The sequence below is a fragment of the Amblyomma americanum genome, chromosome 10 (assembly GCF_052857255.1).
Source record: "Amblyomma americanum isolate KBUSLIRL-KWMA chromosome 10, ASM5285725v1, whole genome shotgun sequence".
Taxonomy (NCBI): domain Eukaryota; kingdom Metazoa; phylum Arthropoda; class Arachnida; order Ixodida; family Ixodidae; genus Amblyomma; species Amblyomma americanum.
In genome coordinates, this window is record NC_135506.1 from 3,405,976 (window position 1) to 3,433,134 (window position 27,159).

Genomic DNA, 27,159 nt, shown 5'->3' on the forward strand with positions numbered 1-27,159 from the left:
AGAATGACACCAGACAGTGCAAGTGTTTCTGTGCACTGAGCACCTTGCATGAAAGTGTAGCCGCCAATCTGATTGTGGATAGCGTGATGTGTGATAAAACTTACAAACCTAGCTTTATGCCTGGCGCTAAAATTGAAGTAAGGCTTCATAATTCAATGCTTTGTTGCTTTCCCTTTTGATGCCCTCAATTTACATTCACAAAGACTTTATCTTTCTACTTTCCATCTCTCAAGTAGCAGCTCAGAAACAAAGCTGGTTCAGATCCAAAGAGTGTGCTAAACATTTTATGCTTGCTGGGTCAACTCAGATTTGCCAGTCGCCAACAGATCAACTTGTAAAATTCCACTTCTGATGGCCTCTCTTTTTACATGAGCTGCTATGAGTGCATGCTGAGCGAGAGAAAGCGCTTACCTGTAGTCAAAGAATAGTTCCTCGCCTGACTGAATGTGCCGCTTGGCGAAAATGCCAATTCGATGGTCCCCATTCACCATCATCACTTTGGCATAGCAGTTTGGGTTGATGGAATGGTTGGCAAATCGAATCTTGTTGCCTTTACGAGTGGCGTCCACAACAAAATCTACAAAGAAGAAAACGAGAATAACATGAAAAGCGAAATAGACTCTGCTCTAGATGCCTGCAGACTACACTCAAATAGGAAAAGAGAGCAAGACATGAAAATTACTCATACCGTTGTTCAGGTTGAACAGAAAGCTGCACATGTACTTGTCGTACACTTTTCCCCGACGATCAGCTTCATCTTGAGAGATGATCTAGAAATTTTTGTTACAAACTGTATTAGGCACGTAATCCAAGCAAGGCTATACCCGAGGGGCAGGAACAGGTAGAAAAATAACGGCACGCCAAGACTTTCCCTGGCTATAAAAAATATGGTGCACGAGTTTTTACATTTGTGCTTAGCACACGAACAAGTAAACCTAACTGTAATGATGCAGCCAACCCTGGATAAATCGAACCCAGATATAAGCAATCCCATTGAAAATCGCATGCAAAAGTACATCACTACAGCTCGCATTTGTCTTACTCTCGTTCAGCGTGACACTTGATCGACAGCAGGATCGAATGACGCACTACACCCCTGCAAGTTGCGCTTCTCCTAACAACTCTTGCAGGATCGCTTTTCGCACACTGCAGCACAGCCTTGACACCTGCTGGCAGTGCTGGCCATGTAAAAGCGGTGACGAGGGGCAAGTGGGGTGCGGTTGTGGATGTCCATCGATTCAGCATACTTATTTTCAGTGCAATATCATTGTCATACGGGGAAGCCGATGTTTCGTGCACTGCTTGTCGTGCAGTGAAGCCAACCTAGCTGACTGATGGCTTGTGGCAGCTCTAGCGCAGCCTTCTTCACTGCTGAAAGCGCTGTGGAAATCAACTGTACCTTAATTTTGATGAGATATTATTATTTTTGTAGTGTATTGGTAACAGGATTAGATCTGTTATGATAGGCAATGAGTAGTTCTAAAGCACTGTCCATTGCAACTTCGATGCACGTGCTAGGCCGAGTGGCACCAGCTAGCAGCATGGTTCCAGTCATAGCCGGACACTACGTTCCAGCATGCTGGCGGACGGCAGGCATATCGCTGCAGGAAGCGCTCCGATAGTGTGGATGCCCTGTATTCATGCTTTTAAGTAACACATAAGCTTATCTTATGTAATGTTTTATATAGAATTATTGATATACTGAACTTTTTCGCGCTCCTCTTCAAGTTCCATAAAGTATCTAGGATCAACTACTACATTTGGTAACCTCATTAGTGATCCCTCATAACAAAAAAAGCCATTGTACCTTCACATGTTGACAGACATTTTATCCAGCAGCTATAAATAGACTACATACATCATGTTTTAACAAATCAGTCTATAATTAGCATGCAGCTGTAAAAAAAACGAGGACTATGCAACATTCTGATATGGAAACTTACATGCAGGCTTAATGCATGTGAGGGCATAGATACCAGGTCATTAAAAAGCTCACTGTCATGTGAACTGCATGCATAGCTAGCCTTTGTACTGCACTACAGGACAGCTATGAACTAGTATGCCCATTCAGCCATCCGATAATGACATCACTTACCTCTCCACAATACTCAGATATGAACTCATTTTTCTGAGCTGTGTCCTTCAAGAATATGCCCCAACCAGCAACGTCAGATGGAGCCAGCAGAAGATGCTGAAAAATTCAAAGCCAGTTGTTCAAACTGCACTCATTCAAGCAACGGGTGACTCCGACTCACCTTTCTGAGGCCCCTTTGCACACTCACATTCTTGCAGGATATATTTTGAACGTCGTATTGGTCTGTGTTGAATAAATAAAAAAATGATGGTGCTTTTTCAATGTTTTCACTGGCAAATATGTCAACACAAAGGTCTGGTTAACCGAAGTTAAAGTAGCTTCAATGAAATATCCTGCATGGTGCAGAAGGGAAACCAATGAGGATGGCTGTAATTAACACGATACAGATGTATGACCACAGCACTGTGCAATATTTTGAGGCATTTAAAATCAAAACTCCTATTTTACCAAACTACCCACTCCAGATTTATAGAAATTCAAGAGCAATAGAAATGAAAACTTCAAAGCCTCAAGAAAACCAGGAAAATTATGGCTTAAGAAAACTTTCAATAATCAGATTTAAATCTCCATAACTCCAATACATGAAAACTCCTATACCCTATGCTTACAAACAGACACCACTCTGAAAGGGGAAAGGCGGGAAGCAACAGCAAGTGTCCTCACCAATCGCACTACAAATAAATACTTGTTGCGAAGCAACTGATTAGTACTGATTAGCTGCTCATAACTGCTGGCAATTAAACCATTAAATTTCACTCAAAAGGTGGCACAAAGGGAGAACTTTGTGGACGCACCAGCTCCACAGGTCTGGCACAGATCAGGGTCACACTCCCGAACAGCCAGGTAGCACGGGCACTGCTTGGTGTTGCACTGCGCCTTGCAGCGGCACCCTGGGAACCTCTGCTGACCTGCGAGAACAGCGGACAGGCACAACCTTGGGTTGGACTAGCCCATCACCACATAGCACTGCACTCCAGTGGTGTCCTGTGTTCATAACAGCAGACTCTGCATTGCACTAAACCTTCAATACCCAAAGTATGAAGGAACCAAGGAAAAAAAAAAATTTACATTATGCTGAATATAGCCATATTCAAAAGCTAGCATCAAAAATTTGTCAGCCTGCTGCTAAAATTGGAAAAACCGATCTGTTGCAAATTCAAAACAATGGGCATTTGACCCATTTCAGGCAGCTAGTCCAAGTTGTAAGAAAGACCAACAAGACCTTCAACCAATTCGAAGGCCCGGGGATAGTAGACAATTTTTTATGCAACAAATATCTTCCTATTTTTCCTGCAACAGTTGCCAGAAAATGAGAGACAAGGAATTGTTGACCATTGGCTGGAGGCCTGTTACCTGTTACACAAAAGCTCTTGTAGCCATTGTTTCTAGACCACAGCTTCACCGTGAGCAGCCAAAAAGCATAGCTGGCAGTGCAAGTTCTTGACTCTGCAGTTTAATGGCACCTTGCATGGTTTTATTTGATTAATAACTAGATGCATTTTCTTGAGTGTAATGTCACTAAAGTCTGCACAGCGCCCTTTTACTTATGTGGCATATGCAAGTTAGATAAATATGCTAATTCATTCGAAACTTCATTGTATGCTGAATTTTGTAGCATGCAGTAACCCAGCAGAACAGGGGGGGGAGTCACTGGAAGCTTTGCCAGAGGGGGAAAATCTTTGCAGTGATTCTAGAGCCCATGCCTCATGGCACCTCATTGCACAGCTGGCAGCACAGCAGTGATGCCCACAGTCCTTGCAGAAGTGAACCTGACATGCAGCTGCAGGAGGAGGTGGAAAGTGGTTTTAAAGAAAGAAAAGGACGCAGTAACTGTCAACCATGCCATGGGGGAAGGGAGGGAATGAAAGAAGCAAGATAGAAAAAGGATTCCATAGTGGAGGGCTCCAGAATAATTTCAACTTTCTGGGGTCTTTAATCTACACTGACAAGACACATGGGCCCGCCTTTTCCATTCTGCCTTCATCAAAACATGGCTGCTGCAGCAGAGATTGAATCCTGGTCCTCCAGCTCTGTAGCCGAGTGCCCTAACCACTGACCCACCACAGCTCTCCCTGCTGCTGCATCAGTGTGCATCACCACTGGTTCAAAGTACATGCACAGGAAAAGCCTTAAGCCACCCATGTCCTGACTATGTTCTTGAGAACGGGGGAGTGAAGGAGGCAAAGCTTTCACTGAGTTTAGTGCAACTGCTACATTGTTTTTTTTTTCTTCACACAGCTTCCTCACAGTGATGCCATGCACATCAAAAACCATTGGCTGCCGAGAACATGGTGACATCACGGATTGTATACCACCTCTACGCAGTACAGCATGCAAACTGTTCCTTTTGAATTTGCAATACTGGGCATTGAAGTCGTTTTCTCTCTGTATAGGGCTCAGTTGCAGGGAATAGGAGATACACCCACATAACAGTACAAAGTGTTAGCAAAGAGAGATACCACATTTCCTTAGAAACAGTAATTAATGAAAACATGAAATTTCAGTTTAACCTTAGGTAAAGCAGCTAGCCATAGAGTCTCTTTTTATCACAACATTATGTCATGAAAAGAAACATAAGCTGTGGTACAGTTCCCACACGTCTCAGCAGCTAAAGCATCTGTGACCCAAATTTGTGCTCTAGTATGCTACCAGTTCGACACCATTACTTGAAACTTGCTACAGCATGACTTCGGTGACTCTAGAAAGGAGAGATCATGAGTTTTGCTGTCAGGTCTGCTTCAATTTCCTTAGATGCCCCCTAACTCATCTTTTGGAGATCTTTATGCATATCATTAAAACAACAAACTTTTGGTGTGGTGGCACTTATAATGGCCATTCCCCATAGTTAGCCATTGCGTGTTTGCCTGAAGCCTCTTTTGTGGCAGGCTGCTCACCTGCCCAGTGGGTGGCGGACAACCTGCCCACCGTGTCAGGCGGCAGCTCATTTAATCGCACACTTTCACCAAAGGAGACGCACCCAAGCAACAACTATAAGACAGGCAGGTTGGAATGGATGCGTACAGTCAGAGTTGCAGTGGCAGAACTTTTCGCAAAAGTTCTGCGCCATGACGCAGGGGCAGTTCTGGTCACAGGCCTGGCCTGGATGGTTGCAGGGCGTGTAGTTGTAGACGTGGTTCGAGGAACTGTCCTTTTTCAGCTGGATCTTGCGGCAGTGCATCGACCAAAGTCGATGCTTCTTCTTTTTCTTGCGCGGTGGCGTGCTGTCATGCACGTGCTCTTCTGGTGGGAGGTCCGCGAGCTCCCGTTGAGCAAAGGCATATACCTGGAACACACAGATGTAACATCAGGGCGTCGAGTGGCATTGATGTGTTATTTAACTGTAAACAAAGCCAACTGCATGAGAACTCAGCATGAGCTGCCATTTTCAAAAAATACAGCACGAAGCAACCAAAATTTGGTGTGCAAAATTCGGCCTTTCAGCTATCAAAGCATCTAGGAGAGTTGGTTTGCAGCTGCATGCTGGCTGCGAGATTTTTTTCACTCTGGAATAAGCAGCAAGTACTGGAACACATTTACTCTAAAGTGGCAGAAAATTCTATTAACTGGCGCTTCAAACAAGCAAAAGGCATTTTTATTGTTAAATTCTTTCAATCTAAATTCAGTACAGCTCAGTTTATTACCTTAAAGGCACCCTTTTTTCGGGCATATCGCATTAAGGGGTGGGATTTTATTGAAATGAGCAAACAAACAGGGGACTATTTAGCACTGCAGGTAATTGGCAACATGTTCTTGAAAAGCAGAAGATGAAGCGATGTTGACGATGCCATGGGGTAGGCCATTCCAGTCTGTTGCTGCTCGGAAAAAAAATGAAGCAGAAAAGGTGGTACTGCCGATGGTGGCTGGGCAACTTGCAGGGAATGACTGGTGCGGTGAGGTATGCATGCGGCAGCTGTCATATACGGTGATATATTGAGTGAAGAATGAAAGAATTTGTGGTAAAGGGCGAGACTCGCAATGCGGCGATGGAACAAAAGGAGCAGTAGCCCTGATATCACTTTCAACAAAGAAATTCTGAGGCAACATGAGTATGAAGAGGGGATGAATCTAGTGACACTGCTTCTAATGCATTGATTAAATACACTTGGTGCGGGCTTCATATGGAAGAGGCATACTATTCTAATTTTGGTCGATTTATATGTGAGTAATGTGGGGGGCAAGGCAGAGATGGCGCTTGAGAAAACGGAGTCTTTTATTCGATGCTGAAATGATGTCACCAATATGGGTGCGCCATAATAAATCGTAAGGAGGTGACTCCTAGATACTTATGAGATGGTACTAATTCAATCAGGGTGTTAGCAATAGAATATTGGACGTGGCGCAGTCTGTGGAAACGAGAGAAGGATAAGGGTTTACATTTACAGTCAAACCTCGTTAATTTAGCCCCTGTTAATCCAGAAATTCGGATAATTAGGGCCCCTTTCTCACTCCCGCCAAAATGTATATAAGTCAATGGCATCACACACTCATTATTCAGAGTGAAATCGCGCGCGCACCGGTTAGTTCAGACTGAAGATATGCCAGGAATGGTGCTGAAGTCAGTTTTCAAAACATGCATTGCTACTGTCGTCATCCGGAAACCAGTGCCGGGCCAGAAATCACCCTCTATTCTGAAACCGAAAACGTACGAACGGCAGTGCTGCCACAATAAGACCTCGTTTATTCGGCTCCATTTAATTCAGAAAGTTGGACTGCCGCCGGAATTTCGCCAAACGGCCATGCAAGTCTATGGTGGCGGAAGCGCATTTATTTGGATGCCATGGGGCTCACATCGGTCAATTTGAACGGGCCCCCGAAGGGGCAGCACGTCGAGATATGATGAGCTCAACAGGCAACCATCCAGAGGCCTGAATTGCATATCACATTTTCTCCCGCACCCTCTGATATGATGAGCTTAACAGGCAATCATCCAGATATTCGTCCAGAGGCCTGAATTGCATATCACATTTTCTCCCGCACCCCTCTGATCAGCACGGAAAGGCAGGCGTGTTGATGGTCAGCAAGTTCTTGTCGATAGGCTGAATTCTGACCGCACAGTTCAACTTCCAGAGCTTTGTTGCTATTAGTCACCAGCCCGCAGCGACGGCAGCTATCTGCTGCCCATATCAGTGAGCCAGCCAAACCGCAAACCATTAGGTACGACTAATGCCTTGTTGCTGTTTTTTTTGTGTGTTTGTTTTCCGAAGGCGTCTTGCTCCGATGCCAATGCGCGCTTCTCTCGCTTCCATCCGTTTGGTACAGTCGATCCCGGATATATCGAACGCAGATATATCGAATTATTGCCTACATCAAGCAGTTGTAAAATCCCCTTGGGAACCCCATTCAAAAGTATTGCAAATCTGTTTGCGTTTATCGAACTTCCGTGCATCCCGTATTTGATATATCGAACTCCATGCCATGCCACGCCCCCACAAGTGCGCTTCTCCCAATACAACCTACACTGGAAGTGGGCTTCTCCCACCGCTGCGCACCCCTCCAAATAGAATTCTCTTAAAGGTGTATCCAGACGGCAGGCCACGGACTGGCCCGCGTTCCGGTCACGTGGGGTCGACAGCGTGTGGCCCGGCCGGGCCTGGCCGGCGACAGCATCCACACGACGGACCAAAAGAGAAGACGACAAGGCGGGCCAGGCCTCTGTGATCAGCTTGCAGCAATGCTCGTCTCACGCTTCGGAATTCGGCGGCGAGAACAAGTGGAATCGTCGCTGCAGCAAAGATTCCGCCTAAATACCCAGCGGAAAGCTCGAACGGTACGGGACAGATTTCTGCCGAAGCGAGGAGGAGGTTGCATTCCTACAGTGACAAACATGGCGGCGCGCTTACAAGCAGGACCGCTCGCTTCGGACTCGATTCATCGTTGTTACTGCCTTCTTTGTTACGTTCATTGGCAATAAATGGCGCACCCATTTCTCGCTTGGTTTCACCTCGCCTATAAGAAGACGTATGAGTGAAACATTTGCTTTATTTTTTATTTAGCGACGATTGTGCCCCTTCTAGGCTTAAACGGGCGTACGTTTGTTGACAGAAATAGTTACCCGTCCTAACAACTAGATGACGCCACAAGGCTGAGCGTATCCTCCCATCTGTGCTTGCATATGCTGAACTAAAAGTAAGAAATGTGATAGATGCTGTACCATGCCGAAAAATATCTGCGTTTAGCGTACACAAGAGTGCATACGCTTATGGCACGTAGACAGCGTCAATCGTTTTTTTCTAACCATATCTGTGTACGCGGCGACCGCCGACGTTGCGACTAATTTCGCTCGCTCTAGCCGCTGAATGCCCAAGTGTGAACGAGCCATAAAGCTGTACTAAGGCTAAAAAGTAAAACGTGGCGTCGTCCGACCACGCTGACATATTAACAGTGGACGCAAAACTACTTTCCCTGGGGTCACCTCGACTGCCGGCTCAGTGCTGCGAGCACTGAGCCGGGAAAGGCCAGTGTGGTGTAGTTGCCAGACTTGATGTGTGCGAGTAGGCTAAAAAGTCCGTGGTTCGCCGCCAGAAAAAATGTTCTCGCATTCCTTGCGCAATTCGGCCCGCGGATGATGCGCGAACTTCTAAGACCGGAAGCAAAACCCCACGTGACCGCTAGTCCGCGGACCAAAACAGGCCCGTGGTCCGTCGTCTGGATACACCTTAATGGAAATGACAATCTTCCCGAAATCTCATCTCGTGCGCGGCGCCGGCCTTGGACACCTTCGTGCGGAGCTGCACAAGTAAGAGTCACGTGATGAGAACTTTGTGAGTTGTGAACGGAAATGGGAATGGCCAAACGGGCATGTAAGGTGCTGAAAAGGGGGGAACCGTAGTGGCCAAGGCCCGTAGGCACCCGATTTCTGCATGCTGGCTGGGCGACTCCGCCTGTATAGCCAAAACAAGCACCGTCAACTAGCTGTCGCTAACGTTTAGGCCATTTTGGCTGTCACTGCTGTTGGTGCTGCTTGGGCATGTGACTGGTGTGGTATGGTGCGGTGGTCGTTCTTTTCGCTTTGTTCGCGAGGCCAATGTAAGTTCGCTTGTAACTTGTGTGGTGCCGTGCGTTTTCTTTTCGCTTTGGTCGTGTGTTCGGAAGCCATGGATGCGAAAAAACGCAAGAATTTGGACTTTGAAACAAAAGCGGACATCATTCAATGGGTGCAGGCCGGCGAGAAAAAGTTGTTGGTCGCCGATGCGTTTGGAATTCCTCGCAACACGCTGAGTACAATCCTGAAGAACAAAGCCGACGTGAAGCTGAAGGCAGCACAATCCAGTCGCCCTGCAGCGTGTCGTATGCATGCTCCAGCCTATGACAAGGCCGAGAAAGCTTCGTACCCCTGGTTTTTAGAGACACATGCCAGAAACATCCCTGTTGATGGCCCGATGCTCATGGAGAAAGCGAAATGGTTTGCTGTAGCCTTTGGAGAAGAGAGCTTCACTAGTGGCACTGGTTGGCAGCAGCGTTTTAAGAGTCACTACAGCATCATCAGAAAGACCCTCTCGGGTGAAAGCGAGGCGACCAGCAGCAAGTGGCTGTCCAAAGAGTGGCCAGAGATTTGCAATATTTTTTCTGCGTCACAAATATTCAACGCAGATGAGACAGCATTGTTCTGGCAAATGCTGCCAAACAAGACTCTGTACCTGAAGCGCAGTGCATGCCATGGTGGAAAGAACAGCAAAGTGCGTGTCTCGATTTGGCTCGCTGCAAATATGGATGGGTCATGCAAACCGCGGCCACTGGTTATTAGCAAAAGCAGGTCACCACGCTGTTTCAAAAACATGAAAAGCCTCCCGGTTCAATACGCATTTAATAAGGCTTTTGTGAGTTTCGTGAGCTCTCAGTGTTCGCAGGCACCGTCCAAGACATTGTAACAGCACAAGATTTTGTTAGTGCTGACGATGACTTGAAAGCCGCTGCGGATTGTGCTGATGTTGAGATTGTGACTGACCTTATAGATACCGAGGAAGTGGGACTGAGCAGTGGCGAGAATTCAAGAGAAGAGACCCAGCCGCCATGCACTGTGTCTGAACTTGTATCCACATTGAGCGTCATTCGTCGCTGTTGTGGCGCAATGGAAGGCACTGGACTTTCTCATTGGGATACCATCAACAAGCTGCCAGCTCTGTGCCTTCATGTTATTTGCACTGGTTCCTCTATGTGTGGGATTTAAGCCTGGCCATCATCAATGGGGCTGCACCAATGACAGTGGCTCACCTGTGCACAGGTCTTGGTGAGGATGAGTGTGGCTAGTGCACAGTAGTTGCCATAGAACACTCTCCACAGGACACGGAAGAGTGACTGTTCTGCACCAGACCACTCTTCCTGGAGTTCCTCTTGTGATGGCTGAACCACGGGTTCGAGCGACGCAAGCAGGCGGGCAGCTTTGCTTTCGAACGATTTCCCTGCACACAAATGCGGGTGACTTAACTAAAATTGGGACATGATGTGTAACTGCTAATTAGTCAAGACAGTGCAAATGGTCATCAAACATAAAAAATACTAGTACCACAGCTGGTAGAAAAAGTATTCACAAGCATGTCCTGAGATGGCACACAGTTAATAAGCTATCATTTCAAGCATGAACTGGCATGTGCCCTATACTCACTGAGCTACTACACATTGAAATCCAGCTTAAAAATCCTTTCTAGAAGCTGCTTCAAAAATTACATTAAAAATGTACCAGATATCCACCCCCAATACATATTTTTCTTGTGATACACTAACAGACGCTAAAACAACATACATTGTCTTCACATCAGGTCATAGGACTCTGCTATAAGTCCTGTAAGTAACATGTTTCCTCATCACATATGAGCCGTTGACCAATGTACATTTCTTGGGGTTGTCCTCGATTCTAATTTGAAGTACACAAAGCACATAGTGCACTTAAAGTGCACATGGCGCCCATATGCTACTCAAAGCACGACATTATTTTCCCTGAGAAACATTACTTTCCTTGTCTTTTACTTTTATTACCACATTACTTATTGCATTGCATCATGGGGAAGCACTTATGAAACTCATTTAGCTCCTTCATTATGTACAAAATCAGGCCATCTGTACCACGACTTTCAGCTCACATTATAGCAGCGCTTTTCCACTAATAACAATTCAACAAGATACGCCACCAATAACAATTTCTTGCTCTCAACAGTGCATAATAATTACACCAAATAAACCAGTCTTTTTTCTGAATTATTAGTTTGGAATCAGCTTCTTACTATATTAGACGTTCATAATCTTTGGGTATTTTTAAATGTGAACTATAATCACTTTTTATGCCGCTGCCGTGATTTACTGTTCATACTGTATTATGTAAGTAAGTAGCTTTATTTGCAGGAAGTAATACAATTAATCCCTGCGGGTGGCATAAGGCTAAAGGCTCGGAAGCCTGACGAGGCCTTAGACCCCAGTTGTGTACAGCCTGCAGCAGCAGAATCACATTTTCTTTACGTAAAACACTTACGCGGTTACAATAGCACAAACATATTCCCGCACTATCAAATACAACACGAGTACAGCAGTTAAACAATACAATAGAGCAATTCAACACAAGTACACTTAGGGGATTTTGTTAAGGAAAAAGGGTACAGATACATTCATGTACAGCCGAAAGTAACAGTTGTCAGAAATCAAGGAAATAAAAAAAGTATGTTAGAGTTTCTAATAATACCATCCGGTAGAATTGAGCCTTATATTGTGTGGTGCAAAAACAGAATATCAGCTACAGACTACATGATGCATATTGTTCTGGTTTTGCTTTCCTTTATTTCTGTTCATACTGATTTTGCCATCCTTTAATTGTGAACTGCTATTGGTGCTTCGCTGTTTGCAGTTCCATGCACATCATTGCCGATAGGAGGTCTTGATACAGCCTTCGTGCTTTTGGACCTCCTTCAGAATATTTATCAATGGACAGTATTTATGAACAAATAAATGTTCTTCTTCAACAGAAAGAATAAATAAAGTCTGAGCCAAAAGAAAAGAACTTGAAAAATTCACTGTGTAGAAGCACGAAATAAGAAGACCAACCCCTAAGATAAGCAATACCTACTGTAGCGAACCATGACGGCCACGCCTGATGCCGCATAGGCAGATCACTGACCAAGCGCTGATGAAGACGAAGCGCCGATGAAAGACGAAGCGTCGCCGCGCTGCATGAGATCGCTTGGTTTTTGGACTGGCCGTCGGCGCTGCCTGCCGTACTGCTCGCCGTTTTGTGTCGCCCGCCGTGAACTCTCCCCTGACCCATTTGTGCACAAACTGCCTTTCACTTGGTGGAGGTGCGGATTTGCTGACGCCCTGCAGCTTCGAAGCCGTACGCTTCTGGTCATCACCATGCCCAAAGATTCCAGCGCCAGTCCTGCCTCACTGCCGCCGACAGTCGTCTGTGCTGGAGCTTTGCACCAGCGCGATCCTGCTGTATTCAGTGGTACCGGCGACCATGACGTCGAGGATGGATAGCCTCGTACGAGTGGGTCCCATAACAAATGGGACAATGCCCTCAAACTGAACCACGTCATGTTCTATCTTACGGATGCTGCGAATCTGTGGTACCGCAACCACGAGGCTGACATCACTTCGTGGTCCGCCTTCAAGCAGAATTTCGCCAACGTCTTCGGCCGGCCTGCAGTGCGCAAGTTGCGCGCCGAGCAACGCCTACGTGCTCAGGCTCAGCTGCCTGGTGAAAATTTCACCAGCTACATAGAGGATGTGGTGGACCTGTGTAGGCGTGTGGATTCTTCGATGCTGGAGCGCACCAAGATCGATCACATCCTGAAGGGCATCGACGACGATGCGTTTCATATGCTTCAGGCCAAAAATCCAGCAACCGTTGTCGACGTCCTTGCCCAATGCCAGAGCTACGACGAACTACGCAAGCACCGTCTTCTCACTCGCTCTCCACTCTCGCACTTGGAGCCTCTGGGGGCTCTGAATCCGACCAGTCACCACTGTTACCCCAGATAAAGCAGTTTGTTCGCGAAGAAGTTGCTCGTCAGCTCTCTCTCGTCATGGTTCGCTACACTACGAACAAGGGAGCAATTGAAAGGGAGCAGGAGCAATTGCAGCCATCTGTGGCTAAGGACATAAATTAAAAAGTGTATTTCTGTTCGCCTAAAGATGGCTGCTACTTGTGTAGCCTGGCACTATGAGGAAAAGATTGCTGTGTCTGATCAAGCTACCACAGTAACATAGTATTTTCAGCAAAATCTGGAATAAAAAATTTAACTGCATTCTAATCAAGAAATCTCATTCTCCTACGAGTCAAACAGTGCAAGACTTGCAACAGTACCGACAACAGTTGTGCAAGCGTATGGTCAAGCTGTAGTGATAAAGAGAACCAGGCACAAAAAAGCAACCAACCCGACAAGCTGTTGACAGTCATCTGAGCTGGCTTGTCCAGGTCCTTGTCGGAGGTGTCGCTCTTTTTGCTGTTGGTGCGCGTACTGTCATTGCTGTCTTCACCACTAGCTTCGTTCCCGCTGTCCAAAGAGATCTGCTTCTGCATCTTGCGCTGCTCGGAGGACTCTCTCTCTTCTTTGAGCTTCGCCTGCAGCTTCGCCTTCACAGAGTCCTGAGAAGACATGAAACGAAGCCACACCACAGAAGATGGCAATGTAACGAGACAAAGAAGGTGAACAAAGAGTGCAGAAGTACATCATAAACGCTGCAATCACAGAATTCAACCGGGTGTCTGCAGTTTTACAGTGACAGCCGTTAAGGTGTTTCCTAGGTCATGCATCGTTGTCATTGTACTCCGAAGAAGGGCAAGGAGTAAATGAAAGAGGGAGAGAGAAAACATTGTGGTGCGTGATGCTGATTGGTCAGAACATAATGACATTATGAGTAACGTTATGGCAACAAGCCTTAGGAAACCACAGAGAGTAAAAAACCAATGAATTTTAGGTTGAAAACCTTTTGAAAGCAATTTTAAATACCATGCCTGCCCTTCAGCAAAACTTAGCTCAGGCTAGTCATAGCTGTGTACTAGTAGAAATTCCCACAAGCCGATGCATACAGCTGACTCAGTGAGAATCTGCTGTGTACCTCCTGAAATTTGCATGGATTTATGCCACTGGAGAACACACAGAGAGGAGAATGATGACATGCACCCGGCAAGCGCACACCAGTAACTGTTCATAGTTTTTGTAGTGTGAGCATGTACAGTCGGGCACAAAGTCTCTAGGATGCATGAGCCATAAACGAAGCCGATAGCTCTATTATTAGCTCCCAGATCGAGATCACACTTGTGGAGGTGAAAGTCAAACTCATGCTCTTTAATCTGCGGTAGTGAAACGATGTGATCACTGACAAACATGGTGCCCTAAATCAGTTTGCGAACGTCCTAGAGAATTTTGTCCTCAATAATTCATACATACGTAGTGAGCAGAATCAGATTTTTTGGCCAAAGCATCTACTTGAATGAAACAAAAGAATGAGCAATACAATATCCACAAAAAGAAACAAAAACGACCAAGCGACAATCAACTCTCAAAAGCTAACTTCCTAGTCTGTCAAGCATGTTGATGGTGCATTCACACACGTTCCTTTGGCTGCTCCTAGCTAAGAAAACCAATAAATAGTTGTTAGCCAGTGTCCATACAGTGATTGTTACCAACTTTCTCCTGCATTCTTGCATCCTTCACATCATCTTAGTGCAACCTTAAACCGACCCACCACACAGCAGGGCTACCAACTAGTGGAAGTTATAGCTCTTTTGAACACTACTCAACACCACTGGCCTCACCAGATGGAGATAGCAGTGCGATCCACATGGCTCGGTGTCTACCTTCATGTCACAGCTCTTCCGCTTGTACTGACTTGGCGCTGGGTGAAACGCTGAAAGAAACCAACTCAAGTCAAACTTTGGCAGCAGTGCAAAAAACTGCCTATCTAAGCCAGGGAAACAGCCATGCATTGCATTTGCTACTAACTAAGAGGAAAAAATGAGGTGTTACAAGGAAGGCCTAGGGTGTGCTAGTGTAAGCAAAGCCAAGGGGTACTAAAACCTTGCAGCGCAAGCGTGATGTGGTGAAAATGACTATGAAGTGTAGTGAACAATGTCTTAAGGTAATCGGTGCCTGCAAACTGAAGCTGAATATTCAAATTTAGGCCCAAGCTGACAGAGATTAAATGGTTTTAACCCTGCTCCAGTGTTGAGGCATTTTTTTTTCATAGCGTTTTTCATTCACACATTGCTAAGTTATTCACAAGCACCTCAATAAGCGTATATTTTGCTATCATTTTGTTCAGCACTTTTTTCTGCAGTTTTAATACATTAAATGCAAAAAGATTGTGAGGGTGCATTCCAAATATGTATGGAAGGATGTTCTATGCCTTTGGTTGAGAGTACACCTTGCAAGGGATAAGCATCGGCAAAAATAACACATTTCAAACTATCACATGGTCTTAGATGTACAAAGGTGGAATAGAATTAAATAGTTGCATCCATATGGGAATGCTACATTTGGTATGGTATATTTAGAAATTCAATTTCCAAGAATAAAACCTTCACAATTATTTGCTGCACTAACACTGTTCAACGCCCAGATATATTTTTCTAAATCAAAAGCTTGTTTTTGTTTCTTACATCCCCACTAAACTTCTGGCAACCTAAGAAGAGCTTCGAGTGATGTCAGCCATCTATAAATACGTAGTACATTGCAGCGCAGCAGAGGGGGCCCATTTTGCATATTCAAGTCCCAAAAAAGAAATACTTTGCCTGAACTGAAGGAGCTATGAATACAGTAGCAATATCACAGCTCCAACTGTTGGAGGCTGCAGAGAACGGTGGATATCTTTTACAGTGCAACATGCTATAGGGGTGAATGGTGAGAGTAGAAGCTTTCAATATTATGACTTCCCCATCCCTTTTCGGAGAAATAGTGGGCCCTATTGGACAACAGCTTCCTGCCTTCCCAAGAAAGCAGCTTCATCTCAAAGCTTGAGCTCCAACAAACTAGGTCCTTCTGCACGAGCAATGGCAGCGATGAGCTCTTTGGATGGAGTGCCTTCCATATACAACCTTTGTCCATAAAGTTCCGAGACTGAGTCCATTTAAAAAAATGCGTTTAACATTGAAATCATTTGTGTAGCCTCCCTTCGAAATAGTCTCCCTTGCAGTCTATAGACAGCTTCCAACGCTTCTTAAGGTCTTGGAAACAGTTGGAAAACGCTTCTTCTGGCAGGGCTGTCAACTCCTTTGTCGTGGCGTCTTGAATGGCCTCTACGCTCCCCATCCAGCGACCTTTTAGGGCTCTCTTCACACGAGGAAGCAGGAAAAAATCACATGGGGAGAGGTCAGGCGAGTATGGCGGATGGGGAACTACAATAATGCTGTGCTTGGAGAGAATTTTTGTCACGCTGAGAGCAGTGTGCGGCATTGTGTTATCGTGGAGAAGGCTCCATTGTCCAGATGCCGAGAAGTCAGGGCGACGGCGTCGCAGTGCATCACGCATGTGTTGGAGCACGCGGATATAAAACTCCTGATTCACCGTCTGCCCATGTGGGACAAACTCGTGGTGTATGACACCTCTGGCATCGAAAAAAACTATCAGCATCATCTTTGTTTTGGTCTTTTGTCGCCGCACCTTTCTCGACGCCGGAGAGCTTGTGGACCGCCATTCAGCACTCTGCCTCTTTGTTTGAGGATCGTATTGAAACACCATGTTTCGTCTTCAGCAATGATGCTGTCGACGAATGCAGCATCTTTCTCTGCCTCGGGGAGCAAATCAGCGCTTACTGATGCCCGCATGTTTTTCTGGTCCTGTGCGAGGGAGTGCGGCATAAGTCTGGCATTCAGCTTTCGTTTCCCCAAATTCTCACACAAAATTTGGTGGCATGTTGTCTTACTAATGTCGAGAGCATCTGATAGCATATGGACTGTAATGGTGCGGTCTCGCTGTACGATTTCCCTGATCCGAGCCTCGTTCTCATTTCGTGAGGTTGAAGGGCGCCTTGTGTCGTCTTCCACCGATGTTCTCCCCGAAATAAACCTCTTGTGCCACTCGAAAACTCGCGCCTGCGATAATGTCTCGTTGCCGTAAGCATCACGAAGGAGCTCATACGTCTGTGTGGCTGTCTTGCCAAGCTTCACACAGAATTTTATGTTTACACGCTGTTGGAGGTGGACGTCCATCTCTCCACATTCACTCACAGTAGAATGCGCAGGCCACTAGTCACAACGTATTTTTCTACAAGTGGTGCTACAAGTGGTGCTATCCAGTGGCTGCCACAGCAATTAACATAAATAACTCAGATTAGCCCGAAAAGATGGCGCTACACATACGCACCAACATTTGTTTTGGGGAATCATTTTTGGAGAAGAAAATAAATCAGTTTTGAAACTTTACGGACAAAGGTTGTACTACAACTTGCAACCTTAATTTTGTATGCCGCCCGACTAGAGCTAAAAAACGTTAAAGACGCTGCTCTCCTGTGGCCTAACTAGTGTCCGCTTGAAAGAAGTGGTACCTTTCTCACATCACTGCGTCTGCTGTCTTGCTCTGCACTCATCACAGTGCCACATGTAAGGCCCACCACACATGATAAGCACGTGCATTCAAGTTCGTTCTTCCCTCTGCCTGAACTGATCAAAACCAAAGAAAAGCCATATACAACAGACCAGTTTCTCCAAGTGCATGTAAAATGCAGACAGGACATGTCTATCGACTGTGAAGATGAACAGATGGGAGATGACAGGCTGATCTCCAAACTTTGAAATGACCCCGAGTGACTGCGTCAAAATTACACTACTGAGCCTACTAGGCCGCAGTTCCTTTTCTAACACATCCAGAGCAGTAAACACAGAGCGTCAGACCGTTCCATTTGGTTCTCGAGTATAGCTAAAGAGGTTTGTCTATGGCGTTAGGCATGAAAGTCCTTCACATACTTGCTACACAAGTACAGCTGTACAGCACTAATATAGATGTAGCATTAGAACAGATTTGGTTATTTGTCTGAAAAACTAAGCAATTCTCTACCACATTCGGCTAAATTACTTTGACAACACATCATGTTTCATGAATTTACAAGGCCAGATCTATAGAAGACCTCTCTGTATAAACTTGCCGGATACATAAAATATGCATAAGATCCTTATGTACAGGTTTTCACACCCCAATATGTATTTGCTTTCTGGCTTCAATGATTATAAATGCAATCTCAAAATATTCATGCCAACCACAATCGAGGGCCTCCCGAAGAAACGCAGACAGCACAGTAAAGTACGGGTGCAGCAGATATGTCAACTCATTTAAGAGGCAACACTTCACCGATGCATGAGCCACAATCGAGCAACCCTCTGAGCCTCCCATGCAGCAGCAGCCGCAGTCGCCGCGCCGTGCCACCGCTAATCGGTGCTTTGAGCTGCCCAGTCCTACGCCCGTTTGCCTTTCTTTCCTTTCTCTGCTCCACTCAACTCTTTCAGTGTGTTCTCTTTCTCAGCAGCCTGCACTGCCGTCTTTCTGTATTCATGCCACCTTCTCCTTTGCACCTCCACACCATGAACTTTGCCTTTGCCCCAAGGTCAGTAAAAACTGGTTTTTACTAGCCACTCTCAAGTTTGGGGGCGAAGGTCACCTTACTTGCCTTGAAAAGTTAGGAAAAAGAAAGTTTCACACTATATTCACACCTTGGTTCTGAATACAATGAAAGAGGTGCATTCTGAAGCAATATTCAATGCATCCCATGGAATTTTGAAGATTCTTTGTTTTCAATTTGCTTAATTTAAAACTTTCCACCACATGATGATAGGGGGCTTAGCCATAGCGCTCTGCCATCATCTTTACCAGTTTTCATGTTCTGAGCATTTCGTGTCGCTCTTGCCTTCCCTACATCTCAATAACTAACAATAATCTGTTCTTGCTTCAATCAAATGAGTTCAGAGACAACTGCCAATTCCGTAATAAACTGTAATAAGTTGCATTGCCCTGCAACTTAAGTACTTCACGTAACAAAAAAATTCTTGAGCGCAGCAGTGGCCTAATCGTTTGAGCATCCGCCTCGCATGAGGGAGGTGCGGGGTTCGATCCCCTGTGCCGCCGGGTACCCACCGGTGATACAATGGGTACAAGCTTTCCCCTGCCTGGTGCTCAAATTCTTTAGGGTGAAATGTTTGGGAAAGGGGTCTTTGAACCCACATTGAGAAAAAGAATAAAACCTTGTGCCATGGCACTGTTTGGCCATAGATGCCTTGTACCATAAAAATTCATCATCAACAAAAAATTCTTACTGAAAGACTACAGAGGACAAAAGACTAAGCTTAAAGGCCTTTTCTACAAATAATACCTTACTTGCAAAAATAAGGTTCATTATTAGAAACAATTAATGTAAAAGTGCATTCCCCTGAAATAACTACTTTCATTGATACAACTTTATGAGGATACCAATTTTTACAACATGAAAAAACAGATATAGTGAGGTCAGTTCCTCCAGTGAAATCAGCTAGCATGACGTACCAATACATGTGCCATGTACTGACATAACTGGTGGGCACAGCTATAAGAATTTAGTTATCCAGCTTAGCAGATAACGTGAGTCACCCGTTATCTGACGTTTGCCAACATTGGTATTATATTATGCCACAGAAGCCATTTTTACGTCTTAAAAAGCCTATTTTTAAAAATTAGCAGTGGGCTTTGCTGAAACACCCAGTGCATGCACCGATTTTGGTTAAATATGATCAAAACCTAGTGAAAACAACTCTCACTGCCATGTACCCTTTCAAACTGACACTTCTCAATTCGCTTAACGAGAGGAGTGCTACGACCTGAGCACTGCAAGCTGTTGTGATATTTCATTTCAAAGCTTTAGGATCAGCCTGGCCAGCAGAAGGGAACTCCACCAAAGTTCAGCCATTCAGACCAGCGAGATGAGCACACGGTGAATTCAGGCAAATGTGTTGCAGGATGCTGGAGGGTCTAGTAAGCATTAGACAAATCAGATATGCCCAGAGAGAGAACAAAAAACTGGAAAAAGGGCGGAAGCGTGGGTGCAAACAGTGGTGTTCCATTTACCTGGTGGAATATCCATCCCTCTATTTGCTAATAAGTAAGACACAAAAGAAAAAGAAAACAAAAGAAAGTTCAGAAGAAAAGAAAGGAACCAAGGAAAGAAGAGAATGGCAGGAGTCAGATATCTGTCTTTCATAGTTAAGGGCAAGTTTATGCAGCTTCACAGATACACGACAAATCATACACTCTGCCCACTGTTGTGGTTTCTATGAACCAGTGCTCTATGCTACTGAGACATGTGAACAATACCGAAAACTTAAATGAAATGAAATATTTACAAATGTGCAAGAGCATACATATTGCTCTAAAGCAAACAATTAAAGGAAGCTACTACACTTTGCTTCTTTGTTCCACTATTATAAAAGAAACAACAAGCAAAACAGTAATTTAACATCACCCACTTTTCATACACACACTGAAATCTAATGCCTCCAAAGCTTAAAACTTGTTCTGAAACCCCACAGACAACAAGAATCAATGTGAGGTCGACATAGAAATCTACAAAATGTATGGCGCTAGCAAAAGTGGGGGCTTTCAAGCAAAATATTAAAAGTTGAAATGCCAAAAAATTAACTCAATATTTCACATTCCGTGTAATGCAAACTTAGGTAGGTCGTACTTTCCAACATCTACCTCATGCTCACCATTAACAACAAGGCACAACCAGGCCATCAGCCTTACTGCTATGTAACAAAGGCAGAGTGGCCACTCACTGTGCAAGAAGCAGTCATACTTGAAGCAACGTCGGCAGAAAAGGGTCCGGAAAGAGTGCATGCTCTGCTCACGGGGAACCGACTGTGCAAATGGGCCGTCCATGTTGGGCGTACATTCAGGCAACACTGAAGGCGGGTTCACTTTCTCCATGAGCTCACGATACCTGCCGGCAAAGAAGGGTCTTCTCAGCTGTTCACTTTCACAGGTGTTACAGCAACAGCTGTTAAGGGCGTGCTTCCAGTTTTGCAGCGTAACACAAAGGTCAAACGAGGAGAAAAGGAGAGTGGCACTTTTGTATGTAATGATGTGAACTGGTGCTTGTGCCCTTAGGTGTGTGGCACCCTCTACGCACAGCAGAGCACACACTAGTGCTTGCGCCATTCGCCACGTCGCATGGTTCAAGTCGTCGCGCCATAACCGACAGCCAATAAAAAAATTATATTCACCCCCACAAACAGCTGTCGCTGATCTTTGTGTTACACAGTGGTAAACGTTCGTTCAATTTTTTTTTTTTTTCAACCAGCAGGCAATGATCGAAAGCTAGAGCACAGTGATCAAATTCTAAAGGTTTTATGACTGAGAACGATGGAAGAAGTATGTGCTACCTGGAAACAGCAAACAAAAGCCTGCCAACAAGAAGAGGATCAATTACCGTGGATATTTTTAAAAACACCAGTTGCTTACCAGAAGCAGCAGCCATAGGTTATCATGAAGGCATGCCTCTGTGTGGAAAATGACAGATTTGCCAGCAACCAAAAAAACACATGGCACATCTGAGCTATATCTTAACACTAATGAGATGTAACCATATGATCAGGAGCATTTTTTTTAACTATGGCTGTGTGTTGGACAGCAATTCAACTCAATATGGCTTAACGTGCAAGATGGTTTGTAATCTAGGGTTTACAGAAGAACATAGTGTTGCAAACACATGCAGACCCAAACTCAGCTCCAAATATACAAAGCACACATTTTCTAAACACCTATAATTGGCATTTATGCCAACAGAGATGCATGCACACACTTCACAATGAGGTAACAGCTGCTCTTTGGCAATAGTTTTCTTTACTGTATTGGGCCTGCTGATACGTTGCTAGTTCATATGACTGCCCATTTCATACGCTAAAAATCACGGACATTAAAAATGTCTGATAAAGTTGCACTATATTTTTCCCGGATAATACAATTTCCTGGCTACAACATTTAAAATTTTGACAAACTGTGGTCTTATAATACATTTATTGACCAATTGCACATCTGCAAACATACAAGTTGGCTGAACATGAATGAGGGCATGCAACATGAACTGAAATGCTGCAGCAGTCCCCACCGTGGCAGCTTCTCTGCAGTGCCTAGGTGCAAAGAGGCGAACCATCACCACCATCACAATCACTACCACCACCACCAACTATCAACAGCAACGACAAAAAAAAAAAAAAACGGTGCGCTAGCATTCGAGAGCGGCATTTTTGTGGGGTAGTGACATAAAAAGGTTGGTTTATGGTTTATTGGGCTTAACGTCCCAAAGCGGCACAGGCTATGAGGGACTTTGTAGTGAAGGGCTCCGGAAATTTCGATCACCTGGGGTTCTTTAATGTGCACAGACATCGCACAGTACATGGGCCTCTAGAATTTCGCTCCCATCAAAATTTGACCACCGCGGCCAAGATTGAACGCACGTCTTTCGGGTCAGCAGCCAGGCGCCATAACTACTGAGCCACCGTGGCGATGACATGAAAAAGAAGAAATGCTGAGGTTTCTTTGCATTGTATATGGGCAAGGGGGCGAAGCATCTCTGAACTATACAGCGATACGCTGACATAAGAGCGAGCCGGGTTTGGGAAGGTTTGGGAAACAACCCTGCGAGTCAGGCGTAGCGGTGGCTTTTCCACAGTACTTAGGTGCCAAGGGAGCGAAGCATCCTAAAATGACAAAGAAGAGATTTTGGTAGAGGTGTGGCAATAGCATTCTTTTGAAGCCTAATCGAATATGAATAGTCTAGCCTCAGTATCGAATCTGCTACTAATAGTGCAGCAGCAAACCAAATCAAATACAAATCGAATATTAGTACGGTTAGCCGCTACTTGTGCTAACATTCGTACAAAACAAATATTCATGTGAAACAGCGAAAAGCTAGCCAAAGAGCTATAACTCATGGAGTTAAAGCTTTAGCTGTCGCAAGACACAACAGTGATGTCCACAGTCAGTATAGAGTGATTTAGCACAGCAGAGACATAGTAGGTGAGATGGACACTGCATTATCATATGACAACTTTGCACACCCAGTCATCTCACCCAAGGTTTACATAACGTGTTACAAGTAATTGATTACAGTTGCCAACCGATTTTTCGGACTCGGCGGGACCTGGAAAATGGTCTGAATAACCGAACAGTCCGAAAAATCCAGGAACTTAAAGAATGTTTTCTGCGAAAAACTGGTTTTAAAAACTGGGAAATATGCCGCGTCCCATGTTCTGCTTGCAAGCGATATATTAAACTGCATCTGAGCCACAGTCATGCTTTCGTCATGTACACACCGCCTCATGTCACGATACCAGACAGTGTGACGTGGCCGCAGGTCTGATGTGAATGAATGCACATGCCGCACGAAGCAAGAACAGTCAGTTCGCGCGGGCAACGACGCTCACGAAGACCGAGGGGTAACCTACGGGAAGACGCGAGTGCCTCCGAGTGCACCCCTCCATCCCTCCTCCTGCATCTGCTGCCCTGCTCCGCGGGTTGTCGTGCAAGCTGTGGCAGACAATGCAGCTGCCCTGTTCTCAACGCGACTGCACACTTCTTGTAAGCCACCTCAAATGGCAAAGATGGGGAAGCAATAGCCAAGCCTATCCAAGCTAGTTCGTCCGATTCACTCCCGTCAGCACCCACCATGGTGCCTGTTGACGCCATTTAAATCCAATATGGCACCTTTCGCGGCAGCAGGGAACAGGTTGGATGTGGCAGCGATGCCCGCTCATGTCTATATTAGGCCAAAAAAACTGACTTTTGGTTTAAAACCAATCTCCACGGTATTGTTGGCGTCTTGTTTTAGTCCGAAAAATCTAACTTCTGGTATCCACAGAGTCCAAAATAGATCGTGAAAATGTACAGGTTCCTATGAGGTGCATGACGGTTCTGAAGTCCGAAAAATCAGTTGGCTACTGTACTTGTATATTATATTTTCTTGTGATTTTGTAATTAATTGAATACCTTTGTCAAACAGCAATGTTCCGGGTAATTAAATTTCTTTTTTTTGTAGCTGATTACTGGCAATGTTACTTTTTTCCCAAAAACAAAATGAAACCAATGGTACAGACTTGACAGCCTCAACCTAAAGCAAAAGCTGCTGCTGGCGGAGATGTTTCCTTCATGACAGAGTAAAAATGGACTGGCTGCAGGGAAGCATGACGTGCAATTTTGTCCCGACCTCAACCAGGTAACCGCTGTCTCCCACGGCAGTTCTTGTCCCGAGAAATATCAAGTAGCCACTTTGTAGGGACCCCCGTCATGACTGACGGACTCGCAAATTGCCTCCTACAACCAAATCGGTGTTGTCCACATAGAGCACGGATGCGGTGGTACAGTCCAAGAAGGCACATAAAACGAAGATTCTGGCTGATACCATCACTACTGCTATAGTGTCCTGAATTATCAGAAGGGAAAGTATGTGGACCACGTGGGCTTCTACTGTGGAAAAAATAACAGCACAGAAAAGACAAGGATAAAAGGACACATACTAGATACGGACACAGCATTGCACAGCTCCTCATGAGCAGGCCACTCTCTGTTGTGGTATAAGCTACTGGTCGTGCAAGCTCCAGCGGCCGGCAAGATGTTCATACGTTATAATTAGGGGTTCGACTTTAGATTTGAACCGAAACAAAAAAAAGATAAAAGTGCATCAAATTCACTTTTTGAAATACGGCGTCCCTCGTAGGCCGAGTTTCTTTGGGATGTTAAACCCTATAAACCAAACCAACTCTTTGAAATATGGTTTTAACCGAAAAAGGTCAGTATTTCTGGCTTGCAAGGCATAGCTAGCTGGCTGCTGAATGCGAGTTACACTCACTTAAAGTTGAAAATTAACTGAGTAGGGAAGCCAGGGGCATGATGCGACGATGGTATTGTCAACCAAAAAAAGTCCGTTGAATTATCCAAAAATAAAAACCGAAAAGTCTGACCCCCTAGTTATAATACCAACCTTCCGTCTAGCGCATTGAGAGAGTGTTCTGTGTAGCTGCTAATCTCTTCATATGGAAATGTGGAAAAGTAAGCGACAACTTCAAATAACCACTCATCTTGAAAATTAACATGTAACAAAATAGCTAGCAAGCCGCAGAAGTGTACTTTAGTCTAGAGAAAATTTGTGTAATGGCAGTAAAAGTTGCAAAGAAATGAATGCGATAGTCATCGATTACTTTTCTGCAATCGTTCAGTCTCTTTTCTGGGGTTGTAACTGACCACTGTAGTCAGTTACACTTCAAATCAAGTAACTGTAATTGTAATCAGTTACTTATTTCTGTAAAATGTACAAAACTGGTTCCACACAACCAAGCAACTCCACTGCACGTACGCAGCCGGCATATGGTAATCCAGTACAGTATGTCTCGCTACTACATCTCCGCTATTCTAAATCTATTAACTCTGTGACTGCTGTTTCATGCGCGTCGGAAATGAATGCCACATCTCAGTCGATCAAAGGGGCGAGGGTTATGAGTCATGACCTCCAATATCAGGCATGAATGTAGGGCTTTTTAAATCTGGACGAACCTTGCTGCGACACCTAGTCCTGGAGGAATTTGTTTGAGCATCATGAATGCCGTCAAACGAATGGACTGCGTCACGGCACTGAACGTACAAACCAATTGTAGCAGCATGCTATGCAGCGTTGGAGTGGGACTACTATAGTGCGCCTGATTTGCACTTTGTGTTTGTTATTCGAAAACCATCCAAAATCTTGAGATTGTATCGGACTCATTGCAAATAGTTTTGAATGTGCACTATTTGATTTGTCGAGCAAATTGAATACGAAGACATTCGATTCGATTTTAGAAATTTTCGAATACTTGCACACCCATCGATTTCGGTTACTTTCACCATTGTTGTTGACAGACTGGATGGGCTTCTGTGCTTAAGACAGCCCATTCGCGGACTGAATTCTGTAGAGAACCAGAAAAGGTGCTATTCAGATCTTGAGCCAAGAAATGCTAGACACTTTTATGGGGTGAAACTGTCAATAAATGCCTTTGTACTTCATTCAACAGTTATGTCGAAATTAGCCAGTTTGGATCAGGCATTTTTGCGGATATGTTTTTCCGCAATTTTTTTAAATTTGTCAATGAAGTTTTATTGTACCACGAACTAAGTTTCAGCATGATGCCTTTGAAAATAATTCACTGAGGAACTCGCAATGTAAGCTTCAGCTCAATGCACACACATTCAACCCAGTTTGAATTTTACAGTTTGAATTGCAGAAAAAACAAATCAAGCTAAGGTGTTTTCATCTCTGTCGGTGCATCTACCAATAACAAAGTGGTGAGGTTCTTGAGCCCTAGGACTTTCCAAACACTCAGCGAATTTCAATACAGCACATAATGGCAAATATATTTGATGACACAGATACCAACCGTTCTTTCAGCTCCTGTGGGGAACGCTTGTCCGGAAACACAGAGCAGATGGCAGTGAAAATGAATTCTGATGGTGAGCCTTTGTCATCATATTTGTCTTGGAAAAAAAAAAAGAAAGCACATACTTAAAAAAGATATGATTTAGCAGCATGAAAATGACCTTTACCACCCAAACATGCAACTCCAGAAACAAAAAGAATTTATAACTGAATTCCCCAGACTGAGATCAATCTGGTGTCCACTTCAAGCGAAGGCTGCAGTAGAGCACCAGTATTGACAAAAACAGATGGCACAGATATGGACCTTTTAAACTGGTTTTTGGTGAAAGGAAAATGGCGCAGTATCTGTCTCACACATCTCTCCAGCAGCCCTGTAAGGGAAGGGATAAAGGAGGGACTGAGAGAAGAAAGTAAAGTAGTGGAGGCCAGGGGAATAATTTCCACCACCTGGGGATCTTAAACCTGCACTGACATTGCATAGTACATTTTAGCATTTCACCTCCATCAAAACTGGATCAGTAGGATATGGACCTTTTGTTTTTATTTTTCTTGTCCCACTATGGCATTTGCTAAAAAACAGACGCGGAACCCAAACGGCTGCTTGCTGGCACGTGGTGGAAGCACAAGCAGACAACCTTCTACTCGTGTCAGAAATCTCCCAGCCCATGTGATGTTGCAGTGAACTGAATGAGACATAACGCAAGAGATGTGCA

General features: G+C 44.8%; 1 protein-coding gene across 4 annotated transcripts in view; it reads right to left on the reverse strand.

Annotated features, from left to right (window-relative positions):
- The window catches only part of E(z) (histone-lysine N-methyltransferase E(z)), a 37,463-nt gene that overhangs the window by 4,719 nt on the left and 5,585 nt on the right, over positions 1-27,159 (reverse strand). For 2 of the 4 annotated variants that reach the window (XM_077640597.1, XM_077640596.1), the window contains exons 6-17: positions 26,448-26,544; positions 20,820-20,983; positions 20,110-20,136; positions 14,841-14,932; positions 13,457-13,667; positions 10,307-10,494; positions 5,117-5,378; positions 2,890-3,003; positions 2,256-2,317; positions 2,096-2,191; positions 689-770; positions 412-577 (exon numbers count right to left, since the gene is read on the reverse strand). In XM_077640597.1, coding sequence (XP_077496723.1) covers positions 412-577; positions 689-770; positions 2,096-2,191; positions 2,256-2,317; positions 2,890-3,003; positions 5,117-5,378; positions 10,307-10,494; positions 13,457-13,667; positions 14,841-14,932; positions 20,110-20,136; positions 20,820-20,983; positions 26,448-26,544 — 1,561 coding nt within the window. The remainder of the gene's footprint in view (positions 1-411; positions 578-688; positions 771-2,095; positions 2,192-2,255; positions 2,318-2,889; positions 3,004-5,116; positions 5,379-10,306; positions 10,495-13,456; positions 13,668-14,840; positions 14,933-20,109; positions 20,137-20,819; positions 20,984-26,447; positions 26,545-27,159) is intronic. The other 2 variants (XM_077640599.1, XM_077640598.1) reach the window with 1 other exon arrangement.